This window comes from Zonotrichia leucophrys, chromosome 5 (genome assembly GCF_028769735.1).
Source record: "Zonotrichia leucophrys gambelii isolate GWCS_2022_RI chromosome 5, RI_Zleu_2.0, whole genome shotgun sequence".
Lineage (NCBI taxonomy): Eukaryota > Metazoa > Chordata > Aves > Passeriformes > Passerellidae > Zonotrichia > Zonotrichia leucophrys.
In genome coordinates, this window is record NC_088175.1 from 30,255,462 (window position 1) to 30,270,822 (window position 15,361).

General features: G+C 41.2%; 1 protein-coding gene across 11 annotated transcripts in view; it reads right to left on the reverse strand.

The window, feature by feature from the left end:
* The window catches only part of DPF3 (double PHD fingers 3), a 166,814-nt gene that overhangs the window by 20,331 nt on the left and 131,122 nt on the right, over nt 1–15,361 (reverse strand). For 4 of the 11 annotated variants that reach the window (XR_010440400.1, XR_010440399.1, XM_064713774.1 and 1 more), the window contains one exon: nt 9,748–11,798. The exons of the other annotated variants lie outside the window; for them this stretch is intronic. Coding sequence is in view for 2 of the 4 variants with exons in the window: in XM_064713774.1 (XP_064569844.1) it covers nt 11,719–11,798 (80 nt within the window). In the remaining 2 variants the exon portion in view is untranslated. Of the gene's footprint in view, nt 1–9,747; nt 11,799–15,361 lie in introns of those variants that run through there. 11 annotated transcript variants of the gene reach the window in all.

The following is a 15,361-nucleotide window of genomic DNA, read 5'->3' on the forward strand; positions in this document are numbered from 1 at the left end:
GCTATATTGCATCAGATTTATTCCATAAACTTTCAGGTCTTTAAACAACTATAAATACATATTACAGATATAATGGCCTATGTCACAGGAGCCCCATCCAAATAATGGAAGTTTACATGCAAAGAAAATGCAAAATTTCCTCCTGCTAAGATTGAATAAGGTCTCTTGTGGCCACTTCCATCATTTGACAGAATTATTACCATTACCTGTACAAAAGAAGGGAAACTTTTACTTCTAATAAGTGATATAATTTTATGGTTATGATTTTAAAAGGCATCCTTCATTTGTCTATCTAAGAAGATAGATACAGATCTGTGCTTATAGATACACAGTGTCAACAACAGCTGGATTAAAAAAGGTCCTTAAAAACTCAGACTATCCAGGAACGCTGAAGAACTTGGCTCTGCCAGAATCCCAGGGCTAAAGAAGCTGCAACTCTCACAAAAAGACCAAACATTCCTAAGGGGTGAGATTGGGGAGCTCTTGGCATTTCCTGGCCCTTCCCATCTTGCACTGTGAAGGTGTTAGTCTAGAGACCTATCCTGGCCTGCTCAAATGGAGGGACTTACAAACAGAAGCCTTCAAAAGTGTTCATGGGGTGAGGAGCCAAGGCACCACCTGCCACACTGTCTCTATGATATGGAGAAGCAGGAGTATTTCATTACAGAAAAATAAAACAGCTTTCCTGGCAGCCACGACAGGGGTAGATGTTGGAGGCTGCAGGTGAAGAGCTCTTGTCTCACCTCCTTCAGTACAGGGCCCTTCTTAAGAAAAACATACAAACCATCAAAAGAAAGTCTCACAGGCACCACATTGGGGTTTATTATTATCAGACAGGACAAGAAATATCACCACTGTGAATTTCTGTGTCCTGGCTGAAGTGAGAAAACCTAGCTGTTTCTCCCAGTGTGTTCCAGCACTGCCAACTCTGCTAAAGAAGTGAGTCCAAAAAGACTCAGTGGTTGCATTGAAGAGTCTGGTCGGTCTGATTTGGTCAGAGACCAACTCTCCTCTATTCTAATATGTCATCACAATGTGCCAGTAATTGTGGAAGAATTAATGCCTTTAATAATTGATGGATCTCTGAAACCACTCAGCTGTAGAAGAGCTTACAGTTCCTATTATTTCATTTTCTGGCCCTACAGTTGTTCTGGCCAGCATGGACAGAACTGAGTCCACAAAAAAGAGAAGGGGCACTCTGCTGCATTAGCAGCAGGACTGGTGGCCAGCTGCACTCTGGGGGTGGTGGTTTGCTTCTCAGTACTGCCAGTTCCAGAGGAAGAACTTATATAAATTACAAGCAATTGCTCAAATATTTGACACTGATACAAGAGAGCCCACTTGAATTGTTTGCCCAAGGGATAAATAAAACCCCTGTGCAAATGGTGGTCGTTCAGCCCCAGCTGCAGTCTGGCAGGTGTAATTAGAGAAAACAGGACAGACCTGTGTTTGAAAGCAAGGCCAAGGATCTTGGGGAAGTTATAAAATGGTGGAGTGAGGCAGGTAGCACTTGCAGCTCCCTCTCCTGCACTGCCCTGCTGTTTCTTTATCCATGAAAACACCAAAGGGCGTGGGGAGCAAAGGAATAAGTTCCTGCCAAAAGACCTCTCATCTCCAGGCACTTGCCAGAAAATTTCATTGCCGAGGAAAGTCCACTCACCAGCTCTACTCAGGCATAGCTTTGACTCTACAGTGCTGCATAATTTCCTCAGAAATCATTTTAAGTATTGAGAGCATCAGCTGGCATAAGGAGCCTGGGTTACAGAGGGTATAGAAGAGCAAAGCTTGGCTGAGGCCACTCATGTGCATAAACAAAAAGAAGTATGCACAAATGTGCATGCAGAGACCCACATGCACGCAAGGAGATGGGCTGGACCAGGCAGTGTAGCTCTGTGTGACACAGGGTGGCAGGAGGAGCTGGGTGCGATTCAGGGGTGACCTCTGGAGCATGCAAAGGGACAGGCCAGGAGTGAGTTATTCCTAATAGTTTGTCAGTCAAATCACTTCCCACACACCATTCCCGTGATAGCAGATGCCCCATATCTTAAAGGAAAACTCCTTGAGAAAAGTTTTAAAAGAGTTTTACTGCAATAGGTCTGTGTGTGCCTCTCCCTGAGTATGCCACTTCCTCAGCACGCACAATCCAGCCATACATATGTTAGCAGGGAGAAATGAAAATAAATGAAGATATTTTAAAAGTCTCTAAAAACTAATAATAGTTTAGTTAATATAGTTATCATTAATAATAGTTTAGTTAATAAAGTTAATAGTCTCTATTAACTTTGGTGCACACAAATCATTGCCCTTGGAGAACACCCAGATTTGGGCTGGTGATGCTGCAGCCAGGCCCTCTGCCCTGTGTTCAGGTTTGCCAGAGGGAGGATGAGCCCTGCCAAGTTTTCTGCTGCTGTGTGGGTGCTCCCCACTGGCCAGGCACACCTGCCCTTCCAAAACTGCCTGGACAGGCTGAAATCTGCACCTCCATTTCGTATCTCCCAGAGGTTTGGACTGGGGCAGATCTGGGGCACTGGCCCATCCCTCTGTCCTCCCCTCTGAAGCCGAGCCATGGGGACTGAGGCACACCTGGCACAGGCTGCTCTTTTCATTGGGAACACGCTGTGGGAACACAGAACTGAGGTAGCAAACTGAGCCCTGAGCGTTTGCAACCTGAGGTGCCAGAAACAGTTCCCAGCTTTAAAGCCAAAGAGATCCCCCATGCCCCGATGGCTCATCTCAAAACCAGACAGCCCTCGGCCCCCTCTTCTTCCGGACTAGCCCCTATTAACCACTGTTGGCCGCCAGACAAAATGGCTAGTTCTTGCCGAAGAAAAATAATGTGGGAGCACTCAAATAACCTTGTACTGAAGCATCAGCTTGTTAATGCACTGGTAAGTCATGCCAGCGCTGTACAATTCCTGGGGGTGAATTAGGTCAGAGTGACCTCCAGAGAAACCACCAGGCTGCATCGCTGCGTGCTGCATTATGGGTAACGATCTGCTAATTGCCAGGAGGCGCTCGGGCTGCTTACCAACACCAACAGGAAGGAAACCTGCCTGCAGGCACCGCACGGACTCCATATGCCGGGGACATCGCTCCTAATGACGAGAATGAACCCATTTATAGAACATGAACTGGGCAGGAGGACAGGCACTGCATGCTAATGCTGCCCGGGCGGTGCCGCTCCCCGGGGCTGCTGCCGGAGACCCCCAGCGAAACCCCTGCGTGGACAGGGGCTGGCCTTGCATTTGGATGCGCAGTGGAGTGGGGGTGAGGTAGATGGAGATGAAAATGCAGGAATGGGAGAAAGACTGCTTATCCAGGCAAGATGAATCACCACAACCTGCAAAGCCAACATCCCCTTTGCCCCGGGGACATTTTCGTTACCCTTCAACAAACTGCAGTGGAAAAAAACCTCCGGCACAGCTCCGACCTCGTCGCTATGCACTGCAGGCTCCCCAGCCAGGCCAGCTCACACACCACAGAGCTTTCAATCAACTGGCAGGCTCACTAAACCCTTTCAAATTGAGCAACCAAGCAAAAATACTTGGTCATAAACACTAAAAATAGGAATGGAGGATTGGGTTTTGTTTTGCTTTTTAACTTGGTGAAGCCAGCTCTTCCTAGTGCATTAAATCCACCTCCCTGGCAGCCCATTTAGAACATCTCCTCCCCCCTGGGAGAGCCAAAATCCCCAGCTGTAATGAGAGGAGTGGGGTGGTATTTAAAATGCTAGGGAAATGGCAGCCTGAATAGCCTTCTGCAAGCACAGTGCCTTTGTTAAATCCCCCATAAAAGAAGATATCAGCGCTTCCCCTCCTCCCCTCTCTTTAAACATGAACGAGGACTCTGCTACCTGCTTGAACCCACATTTGCTGTCCAAATACGTGGTCCCTTCCCAGTAGCTCTCGTGTTAAACTGCCCTGCTAACACAGCCACAGATGGCAGCACGCCTGCAGGGCTGCCCAGCAATGCCCAGAGCTGCTCATGGTATCAAGGCAGCGTTTGAAAAGATTCCAGAGCGTCCACACTGACCCAGCAAAGGGGGTCTAACCTGAGCCAGTGGCAGCAGTAGATGGGACATGTCATTGCCCCGGAGCCCTCCAACAGGGACTTCTCCGCTGGGATTAAGCAGGAGAGAGTGATAAAGGTGACGAACCATGACAAGGACACCTCTTCACTAAAACCAGGCCATGCTCACCCAGTCAGTTCAGAGAGCACCAAGACAACCCCACTGCACCAATATGGTCCTCCTCAAGCACCAAGGACTGTGGGGAGAACTCCAGTGGTGATTTCACCCATGAGTCACGGAACAGACATCTCATAAACACACTTGGAAACTTGGAAACAGGGCAAGCTGATTAATTTGGGGAAAGGAAAGGGGAAAAGGAGACAGTATTACTAATCTCTGGACTAACTTTCTAGAAAGATTAAGGAATGACTCTAGAGTAATTCCCTGCCAGCAGGTTTCCAGAAATTTCAAATCAAATGGCAAACTCCAGAGAAATTATTTAAATTTTGATATTAAAGAAACTTAACTATGCAGAACTTAACCATGCCATTGCATAGACAGTGACCTCATTGCTCTTGCATGAGGTAACCACATACCATCTAGGTAAAGATATTCAGCACATGATGGGTAAATGACTGATGATTGATGTGTACATACTAAAAATGCAAGAGGCCTGTCTTTCTCACAGAAGCATAATTTACACTGTTGTTAATGTGACTGTATATTCAGACATAAGTGGAACTGCCTCACTCAACACAAACAAGACCAATTTGGACCAAGGTACTTCAGTCTCTTGTTAAGGAATCCCTTTCAGCTGCCAAACAGGCAGCAATCCCCATGCACACTCTCCATTGTTTGTAATGCAGTGCCAGAAGCTGGAAAACACTGATTTTTTTCCCTTCTCTGTAAGTGAAAACCCCTGTTTGGTTGGGAATTTTAAAGTGTCAATAGAGATTTCATCAACAAGACAGCCAGTTTTTCCTTCCCCACCAAACTCCCAGCAACATCAATATGTAGAGGGAAGTAAGTGCTATAAGCACATGCTGAACAGCATCAGTATGAGCAGGGTAGGAGAGAGTGAAATGTCTTTGTTTACTCTCTAAAAAATGCAGCTTCAAGGTGATCTAAGCATCTGAGTGAAGGAGTGAATTTGAACAAAGGAGTTTCAGTCAAAAGTAAGTGGGAGGGAAGAAAGGATTAAGAGGTGGCAGGGCAAAAAACTGATTTTCAGAAAGGTTGAGACATTTTGTACCAGTGTCTCACAAATAAGAAGCTGGACTTTCATTTTGGAGCAGTACCTTACTTCAAAAGAACTCAAGGGAATTGTTTTTAAGAAAGAGAAAAAATAGTTGCAAATGAAATGTTTCATTCAAGCCTGTGCACAGTTGGCAATGGGAAAGGGTCATTTCATTGAGGAGAGATTGTGTTTCATTTTGAATCAAACCAAAATCTTTTATCCTCACCATGGTATTTTTGAGTTCAGTTGTTTCAATGGCTTTTTTGGGTAAATGTCCAACAAAATGCTGACACAGATTAAAAAAGTAGGTTTGTATTTTTTTTCCAGTGGAAAGACCACATGATTAAAATCCATGATCTCTTTTCTTAGAGCTCACCAGACCTTCGAGCCCAGATTAGTTAAGTCAAAGCCCTGGCATTCCTTAACCTGTAACAAGTGAGTAGTGCTGCTTTAACCTACACAACCAAACACTCACAGCAGCTAAATACCTTGTCAGACCAAACAAGAAATCAGGTAGTTCCATGGCACTGGACACTAATGTCCCTCATTAAGCAGTTCATTAGTCTCGCTATTTTTCAACACCAAAGGTATAATTTAACAAAGCCTATACAAAAGTAGAATATTATTGTATTTAATTAAAGAAATTATCTTCTACAGTACTACAACAATCTCTGACTCTTCTGACCCTGCTTTTAACTGGCTGCTCCATTGGCCAGCAGGTCTGTTGCCCAGTGCTCTGTCAATGGCCAGGAAGCTGGGAAATCCTCTCCTATGCATTGGTTTGACCAAGCTCTGGGTACCCCAAATCCTTTCACTTTAAAGAGTTGCTGAGGGTGTTCATCACCTGCAATGTTCACTTGTTAGGTGGGATCTCACCAGCCACAAGATGTCTGGCAATTCTCAGTGATAGCTACACTGAGCCTAATGGGGACTAATTCATCTTCACATATCGCCAGACCTGCAAATATGTAAATAGCCACAGAGGAATATAATGGCTGTGGATGTCCTTAGGAAATTTATCTCTGTTCTTTCAGCTCACTAAGTACTTGTAAAATCTCGCCCTTAATGGAGGTCAGGAAAGGGTCTTGGAGAGGAAGTTAATGAAGAGGCTGCAAGGGAAATGAAGTCCCCTAAGCTGAGGAAGGTCCTTTTCTCCAGATGAAGGAATACACAGTTCTGGACCATCTGCATGCTTGAACAGTACAACAGCAAATTCAATTCAGAGAGAGTCTGTGGACAGTTAAAAAACTATCCTAAGCCTCTAGACTGATAGATGCATTCGGAGACACAGTCAATATAGAAAGATCTGAGAAGTCCTGGAACCTTCTCTTTAAGAATCCAAAGTCAAGATATTCCAGCAAAGGATGAGACTTCTGACCCAGAATTCAGTGTACTGTTAAACAAGTTGTTGAGCCCAGGGAAAGGGCTGAAAGACTTTAGTGTTGTTTAACATATTTAAGCCACTCCCAGCAGAGCACTGATATGAAGCAGCTATGATGTGTACCAACAGGGAAAATTAATTTTTCCAACACTGACTTAAAACCATTCCATGCAAACTCTACTGCACAAACTGCTACATGAATTTGAAACCTATGTCACACTGGTTAACACTAAAATAAAAATACCACTAAAATAACACTAAAATAAAAAAAGACAGGGTGGCTTTCCACTATTTCCCATCCAATGACTTCCTCACACCTTCGGGAGTTTGCCTCAATACTGATTCCTGAAATCATCATATGAAGAATTTAATGGCTTTTGGCTACAGAAAGAAATAAAAATTAGCAAGCTAAGTCTGCAGTGATGTTTGACAAAACTATCTCCAGTATTACTTAAAATCTCTATTTTGTTGCAAAAAAAGGAGGCTGTATTGAAAAATTTGGTCATCTTCATTCACTACTTGCAGTCCACAATGAAGTTACTGACATAAGGACACTTAACAGCAAAGACTGATGAAATTTAATAGGAAGAGGCTTCAGTCCAAATAAAAAATTACTCTTAATACCTATACAAACATAGATATAAACTAGGTATTACTGACAACTGGTTATAGAAGATGACCAGCAATGAGAAATTAAGCCCTACTCCAAAAAATCCCAAACCACTCAATTTCAAGACATTGAAGGGGGGCTGTGTCTGTTCCTACTCAAGAGGTACCATCCATCAGCTGAGTTGCAAAAGAAAAAAAAATTAAAAAATGAAAGGTACCTTCTGCAAGCTCTCTCAGGTAGGCAGCAGAAGTTCCAAAAGCTTTAGCCCACTAGCCAGCTTCAGTGTTTAAATCATGTTCCCCTTTCCTTAGCAGTGCCATGGTTGGCTTGTACATCATTTAAAGTTACCACAGCTGCCTCAGGCAAAATTAAGCAAACCTGTTTCTAATTGTGGATGACATTATCAGCCACACCACCATGCTCCAGAAATCTGTGCTTTCATGAAGGTAAATGCCATCCTTCTCCCACCATGGTTCACCCCCCATGGAATCATGCAGAGTTACAAGCTGCAAAGACAAAACATCATGAAATGACAGATGTGATAGTAGAAGTTTCTAACAGGCACTGCAAGAGCATTTGTTGAAACAGCAGACAATGTAGTTAGGTCTTCAAAATATTCTGGTGAGGTGCCACAGATGGATGGCTCTCATATTATGTCATTAAAATCAAAGTTAGGGCTTAACTATGGCAAATGTCCAGCTTTAGTGCAGCAAACAATACAATCTTTATACAACAATTTCCAAGGGATAATAGAGGTCTTAAAAACATCAAGTCACAATTTGGACACACCCAGCCCAGTAGTCATTGCTTATGTGCTCTGCGATGCATGCCTGATGTAGTTGAGGTCTTACTCATCCACCTTCAACACCGGGGATGGGATGGGGTACAGAGAAGTCTATGCCATTGCTAATGAGAATTAAAAGCTTGGGTTTAGAAAGAAAGTGTTATGGATTTTCTTTATCATCTATAGGCTGATGGATTTAAATACAAGTAGGGCTTACAAATCCAAGATGCAAATTTAATCAGATTTTCTTTTTTCTGATTGTAGGCAAAAATTTGGAATAAATCTTAAACCAGTGCAATATTCTAGTTCAGGCTAAAGCAACTTAGCTGATACTGTTTTCACTCCACCCAGAGAAAACAGGATTCCAGCCTTCAGACTTGCCAGCCTTCAGCTCAATCTCAGTCCAGGGAAATACAGCTTTGGGAGCACCCATTGACTGCTGCAGTGCTGAAGGACACTTTTAGTCCCTCCTGCTGCCATCCCTCACTCTCACTGGCAAGAGCCATTCTCCAAACAAGAAAATAAGATCTATCTGTGTCAGCATAAACCTGTCCCTGGGCTTATCTGTTCAGATTCTGTTTCTCCAAAACTAAATTTTTTCTTTAACATTTCTAATTCCAAACCTGTGGCTTTAAAACAAAAATAGAAAGAAAAATAGAAAAGAAAATAAAAAGGCACAAAAATATTCAAAGTAATAAGACTTATGTGGAGACATTCCTTGGACTCTGACAGCCTATAACAACAGCTCTGCTGTGGTGGGAAGGATCCCATTCATCTCAACCAGGTGTTGACAGACATCCATAAAGGCCAATTTCAACATGCATGTTCACTCCTGGCTACCTTAGCAAAAATGTCTGACACTGCACTCTGCATCATCACACTGAGGACAATGAAAATGGCAATGGATGTTCAATGGCAGATGACCTAGTGCACTGGTGGCACAAGCAGTTTACTTCCTTCCTCCCTCCCTGTTAGTAGTTAATTATCTGCCACAAAGGCACACAGTCTGTCACACACATGTTAAGAATCAGACAGGTAGGAGCCCATCTGATTTATAAAGGAGCCCCTTTATAAAAAATGACACATTAGGGAAGAGGTCACACACAGAGTCTCCTAAAAAGATAGCATCTAATCTAAAACAGTATTTCCTCTTTCTCTATCATTAATCTAATACATGTAAGGGGAAAGGGAAGGTTCATGCCAGCACTGTGAAATGCAAAGGGCATCACATCTTCTAGTTACTCCAGTCGCTGGACTGGAAACTGGCATAGGTAGGGGCAAGACTCCTTAAGGCAATGTCACTAAAATCTATGCAAACAGCTACATTTTGCTTAGACTCCACCTCTTGACTCCAGACCACCTTAATGCAATTCTACTAATCTCATAAAGAAGGCTACTAAAATACAAACACATTTAGGAAGATCCTCTATTATCACCAAAGGATAGAAAAGACTATTGTAATGAGCCCTATACAGAAACACTTTTTTATTTCCTGCCTACCTTCTCTATAGCAAGCAACAGGATCATTTTCTGCAGTCCAATGAATGTAGAAGAGAAAGTAAAAGAGAAAAATTAAGATTATTCTTGGTTAATGCCATGGTTCATTAGGAAGTACAAAACAAAATCTGGGGACAAAAGTCATAATTTACAAAATGGAAAAGGGAAACAAAATCAATAGAGGAGGCAGTTTTATTTTAAGCTTCAAAGAGAGTATTATAAACAATGGAGAACTTAGAAAAGTAAATGTACATATATGTTACTCAACAATGTCTTTTTAAAAGAAGATTATTTGCACTAAAAAAGACGTTGTGGAATTGCTTTGGGAAAGTAATATTTACAGAGGAATATACAGTAGGGATGCTAAAAGCAGAACTTTTATTTGGAAGAAATATTACACAAACTGAACACAGACCCTACAGTTTTCAAATCTTCATTACAGTTGTGCGTCTTATATTGTGATGAAATTATTTTTTTTTTTTTTTCTCTAGAGGCAGTTCCCCACTGCATGTTTAGAAATCAACAACATAAGCAAAGCAAACCCATCCTGCTAAAGAGCCCAATTAGGACACAAATTGTCATTTAATTCAGTTTGAGCAGGACTACCTTACATGGTTATTTTTGACTTTATGTTTTAATCTGGGAAGAAGTGGGAAAAGGGAGAGGGAGAAGACTAAAAAATCTGCTGCTGCTGATACATGGAAACCTCTCAATGAGGTGAGCTTGTGTTCTAGATGTGCAGGAAACACAAAACAGTATCAGGTTTTCTGTCAGCTTCACCTAGTCAACATGCATTTTTGTAGACATAGTTTTTCCATTCTGAAAGACAACATAAGCCACATTATATTTTTGTCTGCTGAAACCCTGAGGGTCAATCCCAATAACTGTTGGTGTGCTTTGCCCTCGGTTTGCTTCTCTGTAGCAGGGGTGCAAGACAGAGCCAAGTCCAATCCTCTTCTCCTAGGACACAAGGCTATCTTGCATCTCTCCTAGACCTCGTCACACAAGACAATGAGCAGACCTGTGTTATCCTCTGCGAGTAGATCTGGCCAACAAAACCCTCCTTTTTCACTCGGACAATGCCTAATGATTCAGAAGTTGGGATGTGACCATCCCTCCCTACTGCCTCACGGGACTACTTAGGATTGCAGCTGTGGGAACTCGTATTTTTCTCCTGCATAGTAACCCCTGTCGCTTATTGCAGACGTGTGGTTGCACCTGTATGCTTTTCAGAGTCCACTACCAGTTTCAGAAAAGCCTGAAATACACAAGTTTTCTACATATGACATCATTCTTGACACCTAGATCCATGTCAAGGGCACCTAGCATTTAGATACTTCCCTTACAACCAACTCAAAATCAGCTCTGGAATTACCAAAGTAAAAAATAATACAAAAATGATCAGAGTTGTTTTCAATTCTCAAAGCCCTCTTTCAGCAGAAGTATTTCAGAGCGTTGCTCAAGAGCAAACCTCTTCTGCCATGCAGAAGAGACAGATCAATCCTACTGGGAGGACAGTCCTTTGAAATGGACACAAAATCTGGTAACAAAGAAATTCAGTCACTGAGCCTGGTCTTTGCTACTCCAACAGTTTCTGTGCCTAACACAGTACAGCAAAGTAGATTTTAAGCATCTAACAGGATAATATTATTAAAAAGAAAATAAATCAGAACAATCTTCACTTACCACATCCAATTTTCAAAAAACAAAGATACTCAGCACATGTATGAATGGCTTCTTTAAAGTAAGAGAGAGAGCAGAGTTGACCTTTATTTTCATTATTTAAAAAAAGTTTTTTTCCTTAAAGTAAATATTCAGTCTTTATTTTACAGTAAGTGCTTTTTAAAATTTCATGTCTTCACAAAATTGCATTTAAAATTTGAAGTAAAATGTATTTCAAACAAAAATACTGTGCAACTTCAGCACTTCTTTCTTAAATATTGAAATAAATAAAATAGTTGTCTTTTTCAGTTTGTTTGTTTTTCAGTCAGTTCTACTGTAGATCAATTCCAGTCTGACCTGGGTTTATACACACACTTAAAAGAAAGTGAAATCAAGACTTCAAAAAACTTCTTTGTATTGCACCAGCTTAGGGCATCCCCAGAACTTCTCTCAACAGTTGGCAGCCAACTTCCCACAGTCCAGACTCCTGTGCCAGATGGAACTCAGGTACAGAAGACTCAGGGCAAGGAAAGAAGTATCAAAGCATCCTGGCTTCTCTCGGTCTTCTTCTGAAATGTTTTGCTTGAAGGCTGCTGGAATCCACGAGGGCAGGGCTGACTGCAGAGGAAAAGGCAATACAAAGTAAAACTAAACAAACTCAAGCAGACAAAAAAAAAGCACATGTTCAGAAAAAAAAAAACCAGAAACAGCACAAACCAAACTTCCAACATTGCTTGAATTCTCGTTCCTTGAAAATATAGCTCAACAGACTCAGTTTCAACTGACTGTGGAAGCCATAAATGAACACAAAGCAAACAAATAGGATAAGAAAAAGCATATTGACAAGAAAGGCACTGCACACTGTCAATCTTTCTTCTCAGGAACATTATTTAATAACCTTCATCATTCAGCTTAGAGAGCTGTGTCTTCAGTAGAGGTTAAGATCTTTGCTTATGAAATCCTGCCCTAATTACCTCCCTCTATTACTAATTATTTGTAGGGAGCCACAAGCATATACAGCATGGCACAAAAGACATTTTCAGAAGTCTAAACAATACACATGGGGTGACAGTAATGCAATAACTTCTGGAAAGAATGAAAGATTGCATTTTTCATTGCATTTATTCCATGAATTGACTAAGTTACATACTGCTAAGATCCTGAGCAGGATTAGATAGCAAATAAAATCATCTCTATTTTCACAAATGCAAGTGCCTCTTCCCATATCTTCCCACATGTCTCATATCAGTTCTAGACTAAATAAAGGTCCAAAATCTTAGGAACTGCCAGACACCAAAAGAATAAGTCATAGATATGACCTGGCAGCATCTTCTTAACAGAGCTATCAGGCCTGGAAATCCCAAGAGCTGGGTTTTGTCCTAAATGTTATTGCCACTTTTCTTCTCTGAAATTGGCAACTTAGCATTTGTGGAAATACAGACAGGGACATCAAAATAGTTCTGACACAATTTCAGTATTGTATGGTATTTATACAGGTTGGGGTTTTTTTCAACACTGGTAGATATCTGGCAAAGAGAACAAAGATTGATAGAGTTTATTGTAATGGCTTAGTCAGCAAAAACTCATCCCAGCTGAATTCCTGCACTCAGAGGTTTGTCAAAATAACCCTGTGTGAGTATGAACTCATGCATGTGCCTCATACTTTTACTTATAGCTACAAATTTCATATAAATAAGAAAAAATAAAGATAATATGAAATGGGTGTTTATTGGAAACATCTACATATGTAGCAACACAAAACACACTGGGCATATTTTGCAGTTTTTAAAATAAGATGACTCCCAGTGGGGTCAATACAATGTTTGCTTGAGGATTTGATTCACTAAAACTGCTTGCCATGGGGAAGAGGCAAATGCACAAAGAGCCAGGCTTTGAAAGCTCCATAGTTTTATGGTATTTGAACTATTATTTTAGGGCCCATCTCAAAATATCATTGCAAGAATTAACCAAAGAAAGGCAAAGTGGGCATGAGAGAACACAGTGGTGCCCCAGCACTGTCTGGACTCTGACTCTCTGGGTGCAGTTCTTGTTTTCTCCATGCAGCAGCAGGCAGCAAACTGAGTCTCTGTCTTCAATCAAGAGCCTAAGCTGAGGTCTCTAACATGGCAAAATGGAACTCAAAATGAATAACTAATGTAAAAGCTCAAAGGCAAAACAATGCGGGGAGGGGACTCTAATAACACATTCTGCTGAAACAAATGACCATCTCAGAGCTTGTCTACACCACACCAGCAAGCATATTAATAGAGAGGTTTCATTCAATAAAAGCAATAGCTAAGAAAGCCCAGTGGTAATCCTTCTGAAGTCAGTGGTAGAGTTCTCTCTGGCCCTTGTTTCAGCAGCCTAGGCTCATAATTTATGACCTTACCACATATATACGATGTTATTCCAAGCACCATTACATATTCAATAAATAAAAATATAGCCCATAAAACTGGGGGTGTCTGGGTGAAGGGAAGAGATGCAAAGTGAAGCAAGTTAGATTTCAGTTCCTCTTCCACCACATGCCCATTTCTCCTTTTACTTTTTAACTTCTATGCCAGAATCTTGTATTTGCTTTAAATTTTCTCAATGTATATTATCATGCTTGAAATTTTATACTGTTTTCATGGAAGAGCTGAGGTCTGTCCCTGCTAAAATTTCAAGTAATTAAATGCTTCAGAAGGGAATAGGCTAAGGATCAGTGCCCACTCCATGTAGCCTTTCTTCTCCCCTATCAGTTGCTTAAGCAACATGCCACTTCCTTCATTCTCCTGCTCCCATCTGTGAATCAGAGTTAGCAGAGGATGACTCCAGAAACTATATGTGTTTTCTAAGATCCTTTAGTATGGAGCAGTGGAAAGGTGCCTGAGGAGACAGCTTACATTATTTAACATAGAAAAGTCTGCATTGAGGGCCTGAAATGAAATACCCCTTTGTTCACATTTCACATTGGGTTTGTCTTATTTGGGTGTGTGGTTTGTTTGGAACATGTGTTTCAGGATACTCTTTGGAAAGCCTTGTGCCAACCTTCCTGTAATAAGGACATCTGGAAGATGAGAACTGGAAAACTGGGATAGCCAGGGTTGTAATTAGTTGATTAGTTGAAGGACTACACCTTTGAAGAATTTATGAAGAACAGAAAGTTTCATTGAATTGCTAAAATCACTGGGGAATAAAGAGCATCACAATTCATTCTGATTTCAAAGATAAATGTTTAATTACAAAACAGAATTCACACTGCAAACTTTTTTTATGCCTCCCTAGTTTGGTTTGGGACCTATGTGCCCTTTAAGATACAATTGACACTGTGCAGTTCTCTCATTTCTGAGTTGGTTATGCTAGTGTCAGAGTCCTTTCTTTTTTCTTTTTTTTTTTTAAATTTCACTTATGAAACATTTTCCTGTATATTTTCTGCCTAATTAACATTGTCATCTTCCCCTCATGAGAGGGTCTTGCGCAGCAGCCCCTTTGCTTTGCTTTCATCTTCCTTCAGCTCAGGAACTACCAACCTTCTTTCCCTCTTCCCAGCCTTCACTCCAGCACTACATATCCTGAGAATATTTTATTTCCATATTATCACTCCATGCCATATTCACCATTAACTCTACTTTATAACCTAGCTTAAACAAGTACTCTTTTTAGCTTCCAACTCTATGTCCTAATTTCCTCACTAAGATTAAAGCCTTCCTACAGTCAGCACCATACTGCTCATCCTGCTGGACTAAACTCATGTTGGTTATCTCAATCTCATAAGGCATCTTGAGGAATTCAAGAACTACTCTCACTACATAAAAATGAATTAATGTTATCTTACTTGGTCTTTTAGGACTGTATTGAATGAGTGAGCATCCATATACACAGTAACGATATAAATAACTGTGAGGATATTTTCTATGCTATCTGTAATAAATGTCAGCCTGCAATTTTTATACACTTCATGAGCTGTTGTGACTTCTTTCTGAGGGTACTGTGCTACTCAGTTGTCACAAAGATGGGTGGTTTAGTTGCAAAGGGATTAAGACTGTATGCATTGTTATAGTAACTGCATTTGTGAAACTAATTCAAGACTTAATGAATTATGGGCATCTGATTATTGTTTGTATTCCAAAAGAGCCCACAATGCGTTAGGCATGGTTCACAAAAGACAATGTTAAGGACTCCACTTGGAAAAACTCCAT